We start from the raw sequence: 19,368 nt of genomic DNA on the forward strand, positions 1-19,368 counted from the left end.
ATCGGCGAGTGACTTACTTTCTATCCCTCATTAGACTTGTTTTCTATACTGTCATGTAAAGGGAACTATACAGCCTATGTTTCCTCCCTCCCTCCCTTTCTTTCTTCCTTCACAAGAGGGCAATGCAACACCATTTGTTCTAACAGACACTGGCTGATTCTGTTCCAGTCTCCTTCCTGAGGTTTTGGTCACAGCCTGTGGTGGTTAGAAGGAAAATGGCCCTCAAGGGGAGTGGCACTCTTAGGAGGTGTAGCCTTGTTGGAGGAAGTGTGTCACTGTGAGGGTGGGCTTTGAGATTTCCTATGAGCTTAAGTTACTCCCAGGGAGATAGACCACTTCCTGCTGCCTGCAAGATGTAGGACTCTCAGCTTCTCCAGCACCACACCTGCCGGCATGCAGCCACGTCCCACCATGACGATAATGGACTGAACCTCTGAAACTGTAAACAAGCCACCACAACGAAATGTTTCTTTATAAGAGTTGCCATGCTCACTGTGTCTCTTCACAGCAATAGCAACTTAACTAAGACCCATCTGTGGTTTTTTCCTCTATCTCCAGCTCTTCCAGAGCTTGAAGGACTAGTCCGGGCCATAGTCTTACCACCTCAGCTGCTGTGGCTGGGCGTGGCACAGTGACTCATTGTCCTTGGAGCTTGGCTGTAAGCTAACCTCAGACTGCATGGGGAGTGTGGGTGCTGAGTGCAGAGCAGCTCATGACAAGCGCTTAATGTGCAGCCATCATCTGTGTCCATGTGGGAACTTGTGGTTTCTTCAGCTTTTTCTCTTTTTAAATGGCTGTTTAATTTAAAGGCATCCACATGCATATCCCCACAAGAAAGCTCTTCTCCAGGCTCAAGGGTAGCTTTTGTGGCCAGTCGTTAAGTTTTCTCTGGTAACTTAATGGTGCATGCATGGCTCAGCATGTTCTTAAGGAGCTCCCGGCCTCCTCTTAGCTGCTCACCACCAAATGTCTGTTGTTTTCTTGTACATTCTTAGCCTTGACTCTCCCACACATTCTGTCCACCCCCAAAGGAGGTGAGCTCCAAGTTCTTGGAGACTGTGCTCAGGCACTGGCCGTGGTGCATACAGACTACAGGAGTTGGAACTCTTGAGGAACCGGCATCCAAACCTGGAGGCACAGCCTGCTGAGTGGGCTGCGGGGCCCTGACTGGGCGGGGCTGGAGACTGGGCGGGGCTGGAGACTGAGTGGGGCTGGATACTGGGCGTGGCTGGAGACTGAGTGGGGCCGGATACTGGGCGGGGCTGGAGACTGGGCGGGGCTGGAGACTGGGCGGGGTTTTGTGCCACTTTCAGGGGTTTACTCAGCCTGTGCAGGCAACCACAGACACAGGCAACAACTGCCACCAACACCATCACCTTCACAGGGCTGCACCTGAAGGTGCAGGTCTGCACACAGCCATGCGGAACCACGCTTCACAGAAAGATTTTGAGTGGGTCTACACTAATCAGCTGCACAAGGATCGACGTCGGGAGATCTTGGGTGAGATTTTATGCCTGTCAGTTATGTCAGGGATACCTAAGACAAGGCGCTGCCACCTCCCTATTCCCTTCCCCGACTCCCTATTGCCAAGGCTTGGTTGGGGTCACCCAGGTGAGAATCCCTCAGGAGGCTTGGGGCACACAGTGCAGAACTGGGTACAGGGTCTACCTGTCTCTCTGCTGCACTGGCCTTTCTTTAGGAGGAACAAGCTGGTCCCTTCACTCATCTTGCCTCTGTTGACCTTAGAGCTAAGGGTCCCTTTGGCCGGGCTATCTCCAGCAAGATCCTCCAACTCAGAGATTCCTGAGCCATGGCTAGGTTGCAATTCAAATGCCTCATCGAATGTCTCCAGGAGAAGGGCAAAGCCAGGCAGCAGGCATGTGAAGCAAATTGCATGATGCTGAATGGCCCCAGAGCTGCTGGAGCCACCCTCTTGTGGTCCTAAGCGAGAGACAGTACTATCAGGGGCCAGCACCCTACCCTGTGACTCCAGGACTTTTTAGAGAGGACAGGTCCTGGTGTACTCACATCTGCCCTCAGGACAGAATCGAAGGCATTTTTTATCCTTTTGGGGTTTGTGATTAAAGAGACTGAAATATGGGTGATTAGCTGAACAGGGACGATTACTGGCTTCTTCCAGTGGTCTCATGGCTGTTCATTCAGGCTTTAAGCCAGACTACCCAGTTCTCACAACTCTAGAGTTTACAGGGCCCTTCCCTGTTCCCAGGGAATTCTCTCCTCTCTCCCAGACTGCTCTTCATGACCCACCAGCCTTTTGAGTTGGGTTCTCTCTGACATTGCCTAACTTCTCCTCATTCCAGTGTTCTGCCTTTTCTGCCTTTTAGAAGATGCAGTGAGAGTGAAGGAGATCGGCGCTAGGAGGAGGATGTAACCTGGGTTAGACTGTCTGCAAAGAGCATGCTTCTAACCTGTTCTCTTTAAACCAAGGACGCGAATGGGAGGGGGTGAATGTGAGGAGCCCTTCCTCCAGTGCTGGGGACCAAACCCAGGGTCTCACACAGCAGCTCTACACTGTGGCACACCCCCAACCCCCGGAGATCTCTGCTATACACAACAGTTTGCTTTCTCTTGACGTCCATTTTTCCAATGAAAAGACAAGGCCCTGTTTTCATGAGTATCTAAGTTAGAAATTCCTTATTTCATGGATGACTTAGCAGTGACACTGAAATCAGGTTTAACAACTCAATTACTGATGGTGAGAGGAACTTTAAGGTGCGCATTAAGGGAAGCCCTTGAAAGACTTTGGGCTCGCCAGCTGAGATGGGAGCCACCTGAATCCCAGCATCCAGAGTTAGAGCCAGGTGGGGCTTTGTGAGTTCCAGGCCAGTTTGTTTACACAGAGTCCCAGGAGACCTTGTGGGCAGGGAGACTTGGTTCTTGCATGCTCTCTCTCTCATTTTGCAAATCGCTTCTGCATACTTGATATGAGAAGGCATGTGGTAACCTTATCTATGCTTATCTACATATTGCATAATAATAATGTGATATCCACTTTAAGAAAACCCACCCTCAAACACTGGGATTCATGATCTCATCAATAGTCAGAAAATTAAAGAAATGAGAAACTGTAATTGATGTTTGTCCCAACAGGGAGTCTCCGTACAAACTTAGCATTGAGCCATCTCACCCGAATCTCAATGAATATTATACCATTTTCCAAGAGGCATAAATGCTACTCAGTGTGCGTTTCTGAAGACAGAGATAGAATGGCCTTAGGCAAGAAAATCAGGATATTTGATTAAATTACATGACATGATGGCATATTTCTGAAATTTCTGTCAAGTTTCTTCGCAGGAGGAAAAAGAAGAGATCATAGATTATTTATTTATTTATTTATTTATTTATTTATTTATTTTTGGTTTTTTTGAGACAGGATTTCTCTGTGTAACAGTCCTGACTGTCCTGGAACTTGCTCTGTAGACCAGGCTGGCCTCAAATTCACAGAGATCCGCCTGCCTCTGCCTCCCAAGCACTGGGATTAAAGGCGTGTGCCACCATCACCAGGCCCATAGATGCTGGTTTTTTGTTTTTTGTTTTTTTTTTGGTTTTTCGAGACAGGATTTCTCTGTGTAGCTTTGCGCCTTTTCTGGGACTCACTTGGTAGCCCAGGCTGGCCTCGAACTCACAGAGATCCGCCTGGCTCTGCCTCCTGAGTGCTGGGATTAAAGGCGTGCGCCACCACCGCCTGGCCATAGATGCTGTTTTAACAGCTGACATTCACGCATTTTTGAATCTGTAGTTAGAGCTAGTGTTAAAAGTCCATTTCATGCTTTACAAACAATCCCCCAGTGGGTGTTCCTGGACCAAGGGGATGAAAAGAAACCCCACCCTGCTCCATTCAGATGGCTTCTACTCCTAAAGTGCACTTCAGCTGAAAGAGTGTGTCTGGGGTGCAAGTGCCAAAGAGGGGGTGCTGTGCTTCTCACTGCTGCCTCTTTGAGCCACACCTCTGAGAGGTCAGAGGACAAGGGCTTCAGCACTTCACCACTGCTGGGGCCAACAGTGTCCTAGGCCCTTGCTGCTGCAGAGCTAGCCTCAACAGTGCCCACTCTCCTACACCGACCACCAGTTGCACTGTAGGAGAAGCCACACTGTGAGGCCCTCACACCCGCTGCTGTCTACAACACACTGCTTGGACCATTAGCATGTCGTTGCTGTCATAACACTCTAGAGGACAGTGGCTCTTGCTGATTCTGCATAGTATACGTTGTGCCAAAGTCATCACTCACAGCCACAGATGGTATAGGGATACTCTAATGTGCTATGGGATGGTCTTTCTGTATTCTGTGAATATGTGTTGTTGCCATTCATTAATAAAGAGGCTGCTATGGCCTATGGCTAGGCAGAATAGAGCCAGGTGGGGAATCCAAGCAGAGAGACAAGAAGAAGGTAGAGTCAGAGGAGACACTGGGGGAGCAAGAGGTAATGGAACATAGGTAATACCACAAAGTCGTGTGGCAAAACATAGATTAATAGAAATGGGTTAATTTAAGATGAAAGAGCTAGCTAGCAAGAAGCCTGAGCCATAGACCAAACAGTTCATAGTTAATAAAAGCGTCTGTGTGTTTACTTGGGACCGAGTGGCCTTGGGACCAGGCAGGACATAGGAAAAGTTGCAGCTACAATAATAAAAATAAAGTCAACATTGCATAGCAAACTGAAACTTCGAGGCACATCTTCAAGGGAAAACCATTCACACCCTAATAAGTCCATTTCATAAAATTGGCAGAGAAATCTGATCAACCAGACACACCCAAAAATTTCAAAATAAGCTTATAAAATGTATGTAAAACTTGGCAATATGATGCTAGAAAAAGAACAAAATAACTTCTTAGCAATAGAAGCTACAGAAACTATGAGAATGGAATGCTTGGCAAAGAATTTATGAGAATGGGTCTGAGGCCCAGCCAACATCATACTGAACGGGGAAAGAACTGAAAGTATTTCCTCCATATTCAGGAAGAAGGCCAGGGTGACACTCACCTGCTCTCTCTCTCTCTCTCTCTCACTCTCTCTCTCTCTCTCTCTCTCTCTCTCTCTCTCTCTCTCTCTCTCTCTCTCTCTATTGAGCCTTAGGAGGTTATTTGCTTCCTTGAAGCATTTTCCAATTGTATAGATCCCAGGAATTAGACCCTCCATGCAGATGAGATAATCATACAAGAGATCAAGCAATTAAGGAATTATCTGTCAAGGTAATTCACTTCTTACTGATTTTGCCATCCCCAGGCTTGTAGATTAGCTTATTTACAGACTTCATGTTGGGGTACTCCCATGCATTGTGTGGTTCCACAATCCTCAGCATGGGAACTGAAGTCTGTTGGCTTTAACAAAGGTGTCTGTCATTGGAGATGTGGCACAGGCAGAGAAAATGCAACATCTTGCAGACCTTTGGGCTACAGCATAGATATCCTGAGTTCTGGTGACAAACCCCAATTTTGGTTTTGTAGGGACACAGAAGTTTCCAGCTCTTCTTGCCAGCCATGCTAGTGTCAATCTTGTACATCTGCCTGGATTCCTTTTCTCACAGATGAGCTTCCTCCCACCTTTCAAAGTGTCTTTAAGGCACACTTGTTCTTCAGGTGCCTTACCTTCACTTCTGTGGAGATTCTTCGCTTTTTGCTCGAGGCTTTCTGGCACAGCAGAAATCTTCTTTTCCTCTGGTGGCCTCCAGGCTCTGGGCACAAAAGACACTCACTGCTCTTCTGCAGAATAAGCCTAAGAAGTTTTAGAAAGTTCAAATAAGCAGAAGAAAGACAAGAAACAAATTCAGTTGCCCATATTATCCTACATGTAGGAAAACAGAATCCACCAAAAGGCTATTAGAACTGACAAACAGCCGGGCGGTGGTGGCGCACGCCTTTAATCCCAGCACTCGGGAGGCAGAGCCAGGCGAATCTCTGTGAGTTCGAGGCCAGCCTGGCCTACCAAGTGAGTTCCAGGAAAGGCGCAAAGCTACACAGAGAAACCCTGTCTCGAAAAACCCAAAAAAAAAAAAAAAAAAAAAAAAAAAAAAAACTGACAAACAGTGTCTAGAGAAATGGCCAGCAGTTAAAAGTGTGCACTGCTGGACTGGAGTTCAGTTCTCAGCATCACTTATATCAGGGACCTCACAGTTGCCTGTAACTCAAGCTCTATGGGATCCAACACCTTCTTCCGTCTTCCATGGATACCCATACACACCTTCATAGATGCAAACACATGTACACATAAATAAAAATGAAATTCATGTAAAAAGAGAGAAAATGATGTCTTCATGTTCTATTGCTGTGGAGAGACACCATACTCAAGGCAAGTCTTCATAAGAGAAAGCATTAACTGGGGGCTTGCTTACAGTTTCAGAGGGCTGGTCTATTACCATCATGGTGGGAAGCATGTTGGCATGCAGGCAGACATGGCTAACATCCTGATCTGCAGGCAGCAGGCAGAGAGAGAGACAGAGAGATATTGCCACCTCAAGGTTCCGGCCTCCAGGCAGTGCACAGGGCTCTAAGGAAAATCCACAGCGTTGGTGAAGCTAAGACTTTTCTATCTGTGGGTTAGGGAAAATGAAGACACTCATGTGTTCTCTTGATGGTTCCTTTCTTTATTCTCTCATGTTGTTCATCTTCTTTTTTCCCTTTCCCGCCACTGCTTAAATACCCCAACAGAATCTTTCAGGCAATACAGGAGTCACAAAGAGGTCACATTCCATAGGTAAAGACATGGTTAGAAACAGGGTCATCCCAACAACTCACATGTAATATATCTAAGTAGCCTGTCATGAGCAAGCAAGAAATGTGTTTTCTCAGCCAACTCTTTAGTTGACAGGCTGTAAATTGTAGTGATTAAAAAAAAGAATCAGTTACTTTATTATCTATCTTTAGAGGTAATCATATGAGGAATTTTAAAGAAATCACAAACCTAAACTGCTGGAGAGCCCCCCAAAATGAGAAAGTTGTGTACTTGCAACATTTCTGAGTGTATTAGCCACTTTGACCTCAAGCCCTGCAATCTCTCAGGCAGAGAAAAAGCAATTTAAAATGACTCAATGACCCTGTAAACATTTTGAATTTACACCCTGCAATTAGAAGGTATCTAGAGAGTGCCAAGTCTCCAGGCAAAGAGATGCCATAAATCCTCTAATTTAGGTTCAAGTCAACATTCCTGAGATAACATGTATCTTTTAGCTTTGGCTCAGTTGGCACTCTCACGATGCTTTAAATCTCAAATGTACTTTTTGCCATGTGTGTGACTCCTGACTATCAAAAGAAACCTGTAGCCCTTGTTTTGGGGCTACAGAGTCAAATTATTTTTTGTAGCCCTGACTAATAAGAATTTATTTTCACAAATTGAGGTCAGGAATGGGTACAAGGAATTAATCATTTGCTAGCTAGCAATAATTGGGCTGTTTTGTATTTATGACGTAGCCAGATAGGTCAGCTATGTCCTTGTGAACTATAGATTGTTTTTCTGGGAATGTTTATCTTAAAAACTATTAATAAGGCATCCGGTCTAATCTGAAGATATTTTGAAGCTTTGTTTTACCTAATGGTGCACATGAAACCTGTGACTGCATTTCTCAGCATTAAAATTAAAAGACTTTGAACCAGCCTGGCTCCTGGACTCAAATGTTTTCCTAAATCATAAATCTGATCTGTGATCTGAAGCAGATCCTAAATGGAACTCATAGGCCTTAGCTATGAAATGTATCCTAGTATTTATTTTTATTCATCAAATCTCTGTATCAATTAGACAATACAGCTTAAGGAGGAATCATCTTCCTGCCAGTCCATGAATATAAGTGCCCAGTAGATTGGGATGTTTTCATGAGATAAACACACTACAATACAGGCAGTGAGGGACCCCCCACATGCAATATACACCATGTCAGATACCAGAGAAAAATTGTATCAGCAACATGTAAAAGCACAACAGAAGCAAAAGACACTCCAGAGTCTGAGGCCTTGTGGCCTTGCTTACAAGGTTATACCCAGAAAGAGTTTTTCTTCTGGTGGACTGACACCTACAACTTCAATTGCCACCTATTGTTCCTGTGACATGGCTGCTGGCAGAGGGGGGGGGGGCGGCTGTGGCTGGTGTGAGCTTTTCAAACCTCAAAGCCCACCCTCAGCAACACAAATCCTCCAACAAGGACACACCTCCTAATCTTTCCAAACAGTTCATCAACTAGGGACTAAGCATGCAAATATGTGAGATATGGGAGGCCTTCTCATTCAAAACACCACAACTGAGAACAAATTCAGTAACATCATAGGATACAAACACACATACCAAAGTTAGTTTGTTTGCTGAGCATGGTGATGCACTCTTGTATACTACTCAGGGAGCTGAGGCAGGAGAACTACAAAGGTCCCTCAAGTTTGAGACCAAACTGGGAGACATAAAGAAGACCTAGCCTTTTAAAATCTGTGTCTTTTCTATATTCCCAAAAGAAATTGCTGAGAAAGAAAAACATGAAGCCAAACCCAACTCCACAATAGCTTTAAAAAGTTAAAAAGCAAGGGGCAGTGGGGGCACCGCTTTAATCCCATCACTCAGAAGGCAGAGGCAGGCAGGTTTCTGAGTTTGAGGCCAGCCCTGGTCTACAGAGTGAGTTCCAGTATAGCCAAGGCTACACAAAGAAACCATATCTCAAAAAGAAAAAAAGTTAAATTGCTCAGAATAATCTTTAGTTATGAAGTAAGAGTCTTCAGGAATGAAAATTACAAAATATAGATGAAAAATTGAAGAAGACACAAAAATGATCCACATGTACCATACTGAAATTTTACTCTTATCAATGTGTAGAAAAGTCAACTCAAGCTGGCAGTGGTGATGCATGCCTTTAATGCCAGCACTCAAGAGGCAGAGGCAGGCAGATTTCTATGAATTCAAGGGGAGTCTGGTCTATAGAGTGAGTTCCAGGACAGCCAGGATCACATACAGAGAAACCCTGTCTTGAAAAAAAAAAAGTCAGCTCAAAATGCACCAAGTAGTTGAATGTAAGACTTGAACCTGCTGGACTAAACACAGGGCGGCGAACACTTGGAGATATCAGCAATGAGCAGAGTCCAAAGGCAAACACAAGCCAGGTTCATTAACAGGCTTCTACCAATCTTGCAAGCTTCTGCAGAGCAAAGGGAACAGCAAAGGTGTGAAGAGACAATGTACAGATGGAAGAACATATTTCCAATTAGTCATGTGACAGAAAGCTAACATCCAGAATACATAAGGATTTCTAAAAACAATGAAACCCACAATTAATCCAAGTTTGAAAGGAGTTAATGATCTGAAGAGCCACTTCTCAAAAATTAAATACAAATGACAATTATATGGAAAATTCCTCCATGTCTTTAGCCATCAGAGAAACATAAACAGAGAAAAGGCACTGCTGTTTGGGTGGTAAACTATATAGTTACTATGGAGAACAGAATAGATTTTTCTAAAACTTAACTCTAAAAAAATAGCGATTTTCCCCCAAATAGTCTACAAATAGATCTACCATATAATTTTCTCTCCCACTTCCTGCTATACTTCCAAAGTGAGTAAAGTCAGCATACAAAAGAGAAACTTGCACAGTCACGTGTTGTAACAGTCACAATAGCTAAGTTATGGAATTGACTGAGGTGCCTATCAATGAGCAGCATGGATAAAGAAAGAGTGGTGTGTGTATATACAATAATGTATTATTAAGCTATGATAAATAAGAATGAAGCGGCCTTAGAGATATAGCTCAGTCAATACAGTGCTTGTCCTGTAGGCATGATGACCTGAATTCAGACCCCAGCACCTACATTATAGCCAGGCACAGTTGCTCATGTCAGTCATCCTGGCACAGGGGTAGCAAGGAAAGAAAGGGGTTTGTTAGAGTGGCTGACAGGCTGTGGTCTGGGTAGTCCAACAATGGCTGTCTCGATATAAGAACCAAGTATCCAGTAGATGTTCAGTTCAAGAGGCTGGATATCTCAGCAGTCAAAGTCTACTGCTGGAGTCCCAGGGAAGTCCTAAAGAGCTGCTGGTCTTCAGTCTACAGTGGAATCCTGAAGAGGTAGGGTCTAACACCAGTCAAGGAATGCCTCAGGAATAGGAGAGATGAACTACCAGGGAGAGTGAGGGCAAACAGGCAAACAGCAAACGCTTCCTTCTTCTGTGTTCTTTTATGCGGGTTGTCACCAGAAAGTTTGGCTCAGATTTAGGATGGATCTTCCACCTCAGATAATCCAACCAAGAAAAATCCATCACAGGCATGCCCAGATGCTTTGGTTTTAGTTAATTCCAGAGGTAGTCAAGTTAACAAACAAGATTCGCCATCACATATGTTTTTGGAGAAAGAGTTGTTCAGACATTATGCAGTTTTTCAATTGTATTATCACTTGTTTGTATAAGCTTTAAAAGTTCCTTATACACTCTACATAAAGTTTCCTTATCAAATAGATACTTTCCAAATGTGATTCCCCATGTTTTGAATAGTTTTCAATTTTTCAATGGCATCATTTACAGTAGAAAATATTTTAATGCAATCCAATTTCTCCTTTTTTTCTTTAATCAAATACCTTTGAGTAGTGTGTGTAAGAAATCACAGAGGTCATAAAGATTTCCATCAATATTTTCTTTTAGTTTTATGATTTTATCATTAGTTCTTTGACACAGTTTTAGTTAATAGTTGTGCATGCTTAATGGAAGGTGTCCACTTCATTAGTCTACAAGGTGTCCACTTCAGTAGTCTACAAGGTGTCCTCTTCAGTAGTCTACAAGGTGTCCACTTCATTAGTCTACAAGGTGTCCACTTCATTAGTCTACAAGGTGTCCACTTCATTAGTCTACAAGGTGTCCACTTCAGTAGTCTACAAGGTGTCCACTTCATTAGTCTATAAGGTGTCCACTTCATTAGTCTACAAGGTGTCCACTTCATTAGTCTACAAGGTGTCCTCTTCAGTAGTCTACAAGGTGTCTACTTCATTAGTCTACAAGGTGTCTACTTCATTAGTCTATAAGATGTCTACTTCATTAGTCTCCAAGATGTCCTCTTCAGTAGTCTACAAGGTGTCCACTTCATTAGTCTATAAGGTGTCCACTTCATTAGTCTACAAGGTGTCCACTTCATTAGTCTACAAGGTGTCCTCTTCAGTAGTCTACAAGGTGTCCAATTCAGTCGTCTACAAGGTGTCCACTTCAGTAGTCTACAAGGTGTCCTCTTCATTAGTCTATAAGATATACTCTTCATTAGTCTACAAGGTGTCCTCTTCATTAGTCTACAAGGTGTCCTCTTCATTAGTCTATAAGGTGTCCTCTTCATAAGTCTCCAAGGTGTCCTCTTCATTAGTCTACATGTTGATAACTAATTGTTCTATCATGTTTTCATGAAAATGCTCATTTTTAAATGCAAGCATCTTGAGCTACTATTGTAGTGTTTAACTATTACTACTTACTGAAAATTCAGTACAGATTATTTGGAATGAGTCAATTAGTCCATGAGAACAATGAAGAAAAGTTTCACATTTTAGAAGACTTTAAACTAGGCCTATCCTTTGTCACATGTGTTAATAACGCAAAGATTCCAAAGCATAATTAGAACAACATAATTGAAAAGATGAAAAAAACTAATCAGCTGGATGTAGTGGCACATGCCTTTAATACCAGCACTTAGGAGGAAGAGGCATGCTGATTTCTGTGAGTTCAAGGCTAGCCCTATTATACATTGTTATGTCACCATATATTAGAACTTGCTATCAAAATATTGTTTCCCTAAAACATATAAATATTTGGCTATACCTTTAATAACAGGAATATTATGATTTTGAGAAAAATGTAATTAATGAGTTCACTTCACTATAATTTCATGTGTGTTTGTGTGTGTGGTGTGTGTGTGTGTGTGTGTGTGTGTGTGTGTGTGTGTGTTCTATGTGTGTATGGTATATGTGCACATGTGTGTGGGAGCTAACAGCATCTGTGTGCACAGAGTACAGAGACAGTCATTGAGTGTCCTGCTCAATTACTCTGCACCTTAGTCTTTGAGACAGGGTCTCTCCCTGAACCTGGAGCTAGGCTGGTGGCCAGTGGCAACCCCAGGGATCCTCCTGACTCCAGTCGACCAGTGTTAGGACTCCAGGCTCAGGAAGCCATGCATGGTTAGTGGCCTCAGTACTGGAAATTGAGTCAGGTCCTCACATTTACACAGCAAGTGCTCTTACCCCCTGAGCTATCTCCCCAACTCCTTTAAGTATAATTTCTTCAACACGTTTACTTCAACATAATTGATTATAATTGTACTTACACTAATCCCCATTTATGATTCTTGTTGTATTTTCTTCTCTTACAGCAAAATATCCAGAGATAAAATCCTTGATGAAACCTGACCCCAACCTCATCTGGATCATAACTCTGATGGTTCTCATCCAGCTGGCTTCATTTTACTTAGTGAAAGACCTAGAATGGAAATGGGTCATATTTTGGGCCTTTGTCTTTGGTGGCACCATTAACCACTCAATGACTCTGGGGATCCATGAGATTTCTCACAATTTCTTATTTGGCCACCACAGGGCACTGTGGAACAGATGGTTTGGAATATTTGCTAACCTCCCTTTGGGAGTTCCATATTCGATTTCCTTTAAGAGATACCACATGGATCACCATCGATACCTCGGAGTTGGTGGCCTTGATGTGGACATTCCTACCGATTTTGAGGCCTGGTTCTTCTGCACCACATTCAGGAAGCTGGCCTGGGTTATATTTCAGCCTCTCTTTGTGATTTTCCGACCTCTATTTATCAACCCAAAACCAGTTTCTCATCTGGAAATCATCAATGCTGTGGCTCAGATCATTTTTGACATTATAGTTTACTATGTTTTTGGAATTAAATCTTTAGTCTACATGTTGGCAGCCTCCCTGCTTGGCCTGGGTTTGCACCCAATTTCTGGGCATTTTATAGCCGAACATTGCATGTTCCTAAAGGGACATGAAACATACTCATATTATGGGCCTCTGAATTTCCTGACCTTCAATGTGGGCTACCATAATGAACACCATGACTTCCCCAACATTCCTGGGAAAAACCTGCCGCTGGTAAGTGAAGGATTTGATAAATACTTTCATTTCTAATAGCAATATAATCCAAATTAGTCTTTACTTGATCATTTTAAAGGAAGCTAGTATATTTTATCAACCAAAGCTCATTAAAATGAAAATCAAAGTGTAATATACATCTAATGCCTGACAGGCTAGTTTTTATCCAGGGTACACTCTTTTAGATCCTTAAGTTTAGTGGTTGAATTTAGGTCCAGAAGCATTGGGAGATGTGTAAAATCTGTTATCTAGTAAATAGCTGTTTCAGTGTTTCAATGTCTGTTCTACTGCTGTGGAGAGACACCATGACCAAGGCAACCTATAAAAGAAAGCATTTAATTAGGGGCTGGCTTACAGTTTCAGAGGGTTAGCCCATGATCTTCATGGAGGGGAGCATGGCAGAAGGCAGGCAGGCGTGGTGCTGATGAGACTGGACCTGGCATGGGTTTTTGAAACCTCAAAGCCCACCCTGGTGACACAGCTCTCCAAGAAGGCCACACCTCCTAATCCTTCCATTTTCATTCCAATACCACAAACTCAGAATTAGGAAACAAACCCTTCTATGGAGTGAGCAGCAATCTCAGGCTGAGGAGGTTTTGTCACCATCATGCTGACGGGCTTTGTTAGGAAGGGTGGACTGGTCCACGAAATACTATTACTACTTTGTGAAACTTCACTACAGAATTACTTGGAGCTAGTTGATTTGTTCATTAGAACCTTGAAATGCTGTGTAAATGTTCTGAAAATCGGGTAGACATCAATTTGCAATGCCCTGGCATGGACTATCATTTTTTTCCTTGAACCGACTTGTATAATATAATGTAGTAAAAGTGTTTTCTGCTTTATAGAGTGACACCTTTTGGAAACACGTGTTGAGATACTGAGGGATGAATTGCCAGTGTTAAGTTTTCTAGAACTCAGGCATGAATTCCAATAGGTTTCATTATTTCTTTCTTTTTTTTTTTTGGTTTTTCGAGACAGGGTTTCTCTGTGTAGTTTTGCGCCTTTCCTGGAACTCACTTTATAGACCAGGCTGGCCTCGAACTCACAGAAATCTGCCTGCCTCTGCCTCCTGAATGCTGGGATTAAAGGCGTGCGACATTCAGCAAGAGAACAAGAGTGTTCTGCAGGACATTGCAGAGGGCGACTGTCAGAGGTCACTGTGTCACACCTTCAAACTGGTGAAGGGCATATGAGGGCTACGTGACTGCTCTTTCAACTGTTAAACAGGCTTAGCATTTTCCTTGTATTGGTCACCTGGCTAATAAATTCTCTAGAACTTATAATCCATACATAAAGTTGAAGTTTTATATTATATCCTTTTAATGTTTATAATTTATCATCTTTTGTGTCATCCTGGTTGCTAATGTACATTTAGTCTTAACAAATGTCTCAAATGCTTATCCAGGCTCTGACTGGCTCCGTCATTTTACAGTTTTGGAACCCCAGTGTTTCTCTGTACCATCTGCTAAGCTAAACTGATTGCCACTGGCTTTGATAAGAGTCCAGTGTGGATTATGATACTGAGCTGTTTATGTGCATGTGATCTGTCGATTTTATTCATGAAGAACTGCAGGGAGTCTGAAGGACCATGAGCAAGGGTGTTGCCCTTTGGCTGAGTTGGTATTTTGTCCCTCTGTCTGTCAGACCCTCACCTGTCACCTTGAGGCCTCAGTAACACTCCCTTTGTTTTTTCACTTCCAGGTGAGGAAAATAGTAGCTGAATACTATGATAAACTCCCCATCACTACTCCTGGATCAAAGTACTGTATGATTTTGTGATGGATGACACACTGAGTCCCTACTCCAGAGTGAAGAGGCTTCAGAGAGGGAAATAGCTTTTGAAGTAACACTATCAGAGCCAAAGCAAATTCTGCAAAGATTTTAAAGGGCTGAGAATGTGGATTTTTTTTCCTTGTTAAAACTAAGATCAGTGATGCTCAGAAGCTGCCCCAGAAGAATTCTCTCTCCATAACATCAAGAAGCTGTTCTGGTTCCCTGTCAGTCTGACTCTGTCACAGAGCTCAACTGTGTGCTTGTCCAATTACCATCCCTGAGAGACTGTTCACCCTTGTCTGTCATTTTGCAAGCATATTATAAACCTGCCCATTTCTCTTGTAGGGTTTCTGTCACAACGTTTTACTTTAAAAATAGCTAGTGATCTAAGGTATTAATGTATACATATCTATTGCTTTTCCTGTAGTTTTCTTTCTTATTACATATGGTTGCATGGGTAATGGTGGAAACTTATTTTAAATTTTCCATTCAAAACAGTTTTTTTTTTCCAGTACTTTCTGAGAAGGCCAGGCAAGTACCATGGCAGGCTGCTAATAACTCAGTTAAGAACTAGGCCTCACTTCCTGCCTCTTGAAACTGAATAGGCATTTCTGAAGAAGCCACATACAAAGGGCAATCAATCACAAACAGACCTGACAGCAAGGAGAGGGGAACTGCACATTCCAGGTCTGAGTCAGCCCCACAGTAGCGTAAGGGAATAAGCACAATAAGGACAGAGCCTGGGACTTGTCCAGGCTTGTCCAAAAATGGAAAACCTATAGCCTTAGCCAACCAGGAATGTACTAATATGATTGCCACTGGCATAAGCCAATCCAGATAGAATGACCTCACTACCTTTAGAATTCCTTTAGCTGTGTATAAAAGAACCTGTAAGCTTCCCTTGGGGTCACCATTTTGCCTTTGTGTCAGATGTGGGGTCCCAGCATGCTGGTACCTTTACAGTCAAGATAATAAATGCTCTTGTTGATTGCATATGTATATGATGGTCTTTTGTGGGACTTCTCTAGGACCCTAACACTTTCCTTAGTCCTTGGGAAGGGGAGGTGACTCTGATCTCACTGGCCAGAAGTCCTGACTGTCAGTGTGGGATGCCACATGCAGGTTTCAGTGCTGAGGATGCAGGAGGACCTCCTGGATTGCTGTGTGGACACCATATCCATGCAGTGGCTCTGAGCATTGGCTGCTATTCCAGAGGATCCAGGTTCCATTCCCTACACACATGGCTGCTCACAATTGTTTGTATCTTCAGTTCCAGGGTATCTGATGCCCTCTTCTGGCCTCCACAGGCACTCCATCACGAGGTACACCTACACACCATCAACATACCCATACACACAAAATAATAAGGGAATTTTATAAAGCAGATAATGGAATCAAGTCACATCACTAATTCATACATGGAGACCCCCAAGGGGTGTTCCTGAGTCCTACCAATTGACACACAGATTCCATAGCCTGCTATCCAAATCCCAACAGGCCCTCCTGAGGAAAGGGATGAGCCGCTGGCAAATGTTTTGCAGAACTACAAAGGGACTAAAAGAGACCAAGAATATATGGCCAATTCATTTTCACAAGTGAACATGCTAGTACCCTGAGAAGAGAAATGTCATGTCTTTTTAAATTTTCATCGTTTATTTATTGTTGTGGTGGTGTGGTGTGTTGTTTATTTATTGTTGTGCTTGAGTGGGGTGTGTGCATGCCACAGTGCTCAGGTGAAGAAGGTCAGAGGGCAACTCTGAGGTGGTTTCTCTCTTTCCACCTTCTGACATGTCCAAGGATTGAACTCAGGTGAGTAAGTTTGTGTGGCGAGTACTTTTACCCAGGTGAGCCGTCTCACCAGGAGGAAAAGTCCTGCCCTTGCAACAACCAAGACTACAGTAGACCATCTCATGGGAAAAAAAGCAACTACAACCTACCTCACTTCAACTACAAAACCTCCCACTACTTCCTTTTCCTCAGAGTCCTCTTCCAAAGATCAAACTGAAGACCAAACAACTGAAGATCAAATCTTATTCTAGAGACAACTAATTGCATCTGTACTGGACATGCACGGACTTTCCCTGTGTAAGTACATCATTCTATATCGGTTGCAGCATAACAGCTGTTATGTAGCAGTATGAACTATTCACACACATGTGTGTACTGTGAGAGGGAATGGGTATCATCTAGCACTTACTTCAGAGAAAGAATGGATAGGTATTCATTGTATGCAAGTAATGCTGCGTTTTACTGATGGGATTTGAGTAGTCATAGACTTTAGAATCTGTAGTGGGACTGAAACTAATCCCCAACCCTAGATGGTCTTTTGAATGTTAGTATAAAAGGAAAATGGAAAGTACACTGATATCTGAAATAAAAAACTTCCATATTTATAATGAAGATTGAAATATAAAATTTTGCAAACTTGGGAAGTGCTAAATTTCTATGTCAAAAATACACCATGAGAGATGAAATGATAAATAGGTATTCTTTAACTGAAAAACTAGTTGTTCCATAGAAGACATTAAATTATGAAATAAAATAGATTGGAAGCTGCACAGTGGTGATACATACCTTTAATCCCAGTACCTGGGTGGAGGGGCAGTTGGATCTTTCAGTTTGAGGACAGCCTGGTCTACTGAGCCAGTTTAGGACTGTCCCAAGGCTATACAGACAAACCCTGTATTGAAAAACCAAAACCAACCAAACAAACAACAACAAAACAAAGACAAAACCTCTCATTTTGGAAAGTGTCTATATATAGGTTTTAGTGGGTTCAGTTTATAAAGACTTCAGTCCAGGACGAGCAACATTTCTACTTCAACTCATTAATAACATGCTACAAACTCATCTTTATTTAAGGAGTAAATAATGTAGGAAAATAGTAAGATCTCTAATGACCCACTAAGCATATGAATAAATGTGCCACACTTTAGTTGTCAGGGAACAGAAATTTTAAATCTTCATTTTAGGTTACATATCTAATGTACATTTCTGTTTAAAGAATGGTGTTGTGGCCAGAGCTAGAGGAAGATGAGGCTATGGACAGTGTGAGCAGTTCTAAGAGACTCCCCATCCCCAGATGATGAGGAAGAGATGGGCAGCAGGGAAGGCTGGCTGTGGTTCCTTCCCCTCCTGAATAGGAATGTAGATTGGGGGCCTATGTCTGAGTACAGCATGCACCCAGATCCTAAGCATAGTAGGCAATGAAGTCAAAAGAACTGCAAAATCCCTCTTGTGTTTAACACACAGATGCCAAGAACTGATGACAATCTGAACCACAAGCTACTGAAGCTGCTTTTAAAACCAAACATGTGTAATTCCACAGCACCTGGCCACCAGACAAGGCAGCTCTGCAATGTCTAACACAGCCCTAGCATGGATATATCTAAGACAAAGAAATGGCTGATAGGAGCAACCCTGTGTCCTCCCCACACAGCCCAGGTCCTGCTGGTCTCTGCTGGGCCTCACAAAGCTCCTTCAGGACCACAAATCCAGACTCTCACTCACTATCTGGCAACACCTCAGAACCAGGCCATGTTCAGCCCTCCCTACAGCTGACCAAACCCAAAGTACTTTTCGTCCTTTCTGACACCAGGTCACAGAGACTTCTCCTCCCCCATCCTGGGGTGTGCTCTCATCACTGCAGAGGAACAGGCCCGTCACGCTTAACTACATGTGGACTCCCTGTGCTGGGAAAGCTAAGAACACACTACATGCTGCTTTACTGAAAACTGTGGAGACAGAAATTAGTGGTTTACTTAATGTCTGCCTGAGGGAAATAGAGGGGACTTTGGTATCTCAGTTTCCATGTTCAGACCATAGCTCAAGTATGTGAGAAACTTTTACCAGGCAGGAAGGGGTTATGGTGTAGTTGTGGGCAGGAAATCAATCCTGATGCTGGGTGGAACTTTCCCCAGGGCTCCAACCCTCCATCCTTCCAGGACCTCCCTGACTTCTGAGCACCACCTCCTGGGCAGCACTGGTATTTTCTGTCTAGGCAAACTATTCTGCAAATCCTTTAGCCTCAAGTCACTGGAAGCAGGGGCATCAAAGAAATCTCTATTTACAAGAATTATCCAGCCGCGATGGTGGTGAAGTATACCTCTCATCCCAGCACTTGGGAGGCAGAGGCAGGTAATCTATAGAGTTTGAGACCACCCTGGTCTACAGAGCAAGTTCCAGGACAGCCAAGGCTGTTACACAGTGAAATCCTATCTTGAAAAATAGAAACAATAAAAAAGCATCTTCTAGCACCAAATAAAGGAGCTTTTACAAGGATTTGCTTACTTGGTCTTTACCAAGTACTTTTGTGCACAACGTCTCATTCACCCCTATGTGTTAGTTAAGATTTCTAAGTTAACAAGTGCAAGAGGGCTTAGCCGAGACATTTGGAGTGCTTACAATTGTGATCCACAGAACAACTCTAACAGTCTGTTGATTTTTATAATTCTGGAGAGTGCCAGAGAGGAGAAACCATCGTTTAGCTAGCTCTGCAGGTGTCCTAGCCGTTATGAAAACGACTGCCAC

The 19,368-nt window shown here is 43.1% G+C and overlaps 3 protein-coding genes across 20 annotated transcripts in view; 1 reads left to right on the top strand and 2 right to left on the bottom strand.

Moving 5' to 3' along the window:
- The window catches only part of LOC128110072 (epoxide hydrolase 1), an 88,766-nt gene that overhangs the window by 68,834 nt on the left and 564 nt on the right, over positions 1-19,368 (bottom strand). Inside the window, exon 1 of one of the 2 annotated variants that reach the window (XM_052737826.1) lies at positions 5,610-5,722. The exons of the other annotated variant lie outside the window; for it this stretch is intronic. The gene's annotated coding sequence lies outside the window, so the exon portion shown is untranslated. Of the gene's footprint in view, positions 1-5,609; positions 5,723-19,368 lie in introns of those variants that run through there. 2 annotated transcript variants of the gene reach the window in all.
- LOC128110078 (sphingolipid delta(4)-desaturase DES1-like) lies at positions 1,419-15,557 on the top strand. Its single transcript, XM_052737837.1, is given in 4 exon segments — positions 1,419-1,500; positions 12,320-13,062; positions 14,767-14,797; positions 14,800-15,557. Coding segments are annotated over 4 exon segments (957 nt in total). The 3' UTR covers positions 14,901-15,557.
- Positions 9,073-19,368, bottom strand: part of Nvl (nuclear VCP like) — a 126,157-nt gene continuing 115,861 nt past the window's right edge. For all 17 annotated transcript variants that reach the window (XR_008218030.1, XR_008218027.1, XR_008218028.1 and 14 more), the window contains 2 exons: positions 12,275-12,426; positions 9,073-9,127 (listed from right to left, as the gene is read on the bottom strand). The gene's annotated coding sequence lies outside the window, so the exon portion shown is untranslated. The remainder of the gene's footprint in view (positions 9,128-12,274; positions 12,427-19,368) is intronic.

The sequence above is a fragment of the Peromyscus californicus genome, unplaced genomic scaffold (genome assembly GCF_007827085.1).
Source record: "Peromyscus californicus insignis strain IS unplaced genomic scaffold, ASM782708v3 Scaffold_14__1_contigs__length_90479793_seg_2, whole genome shotgun sequence".
In the NCBI taxonomy this organism is placed as follows: domain Eukaryota; kingdom Metazoa; phylum Chordata; class Mammalia; order Rodentia; family Cricetidae; genus Peromyscus; species Peromyscus californicus.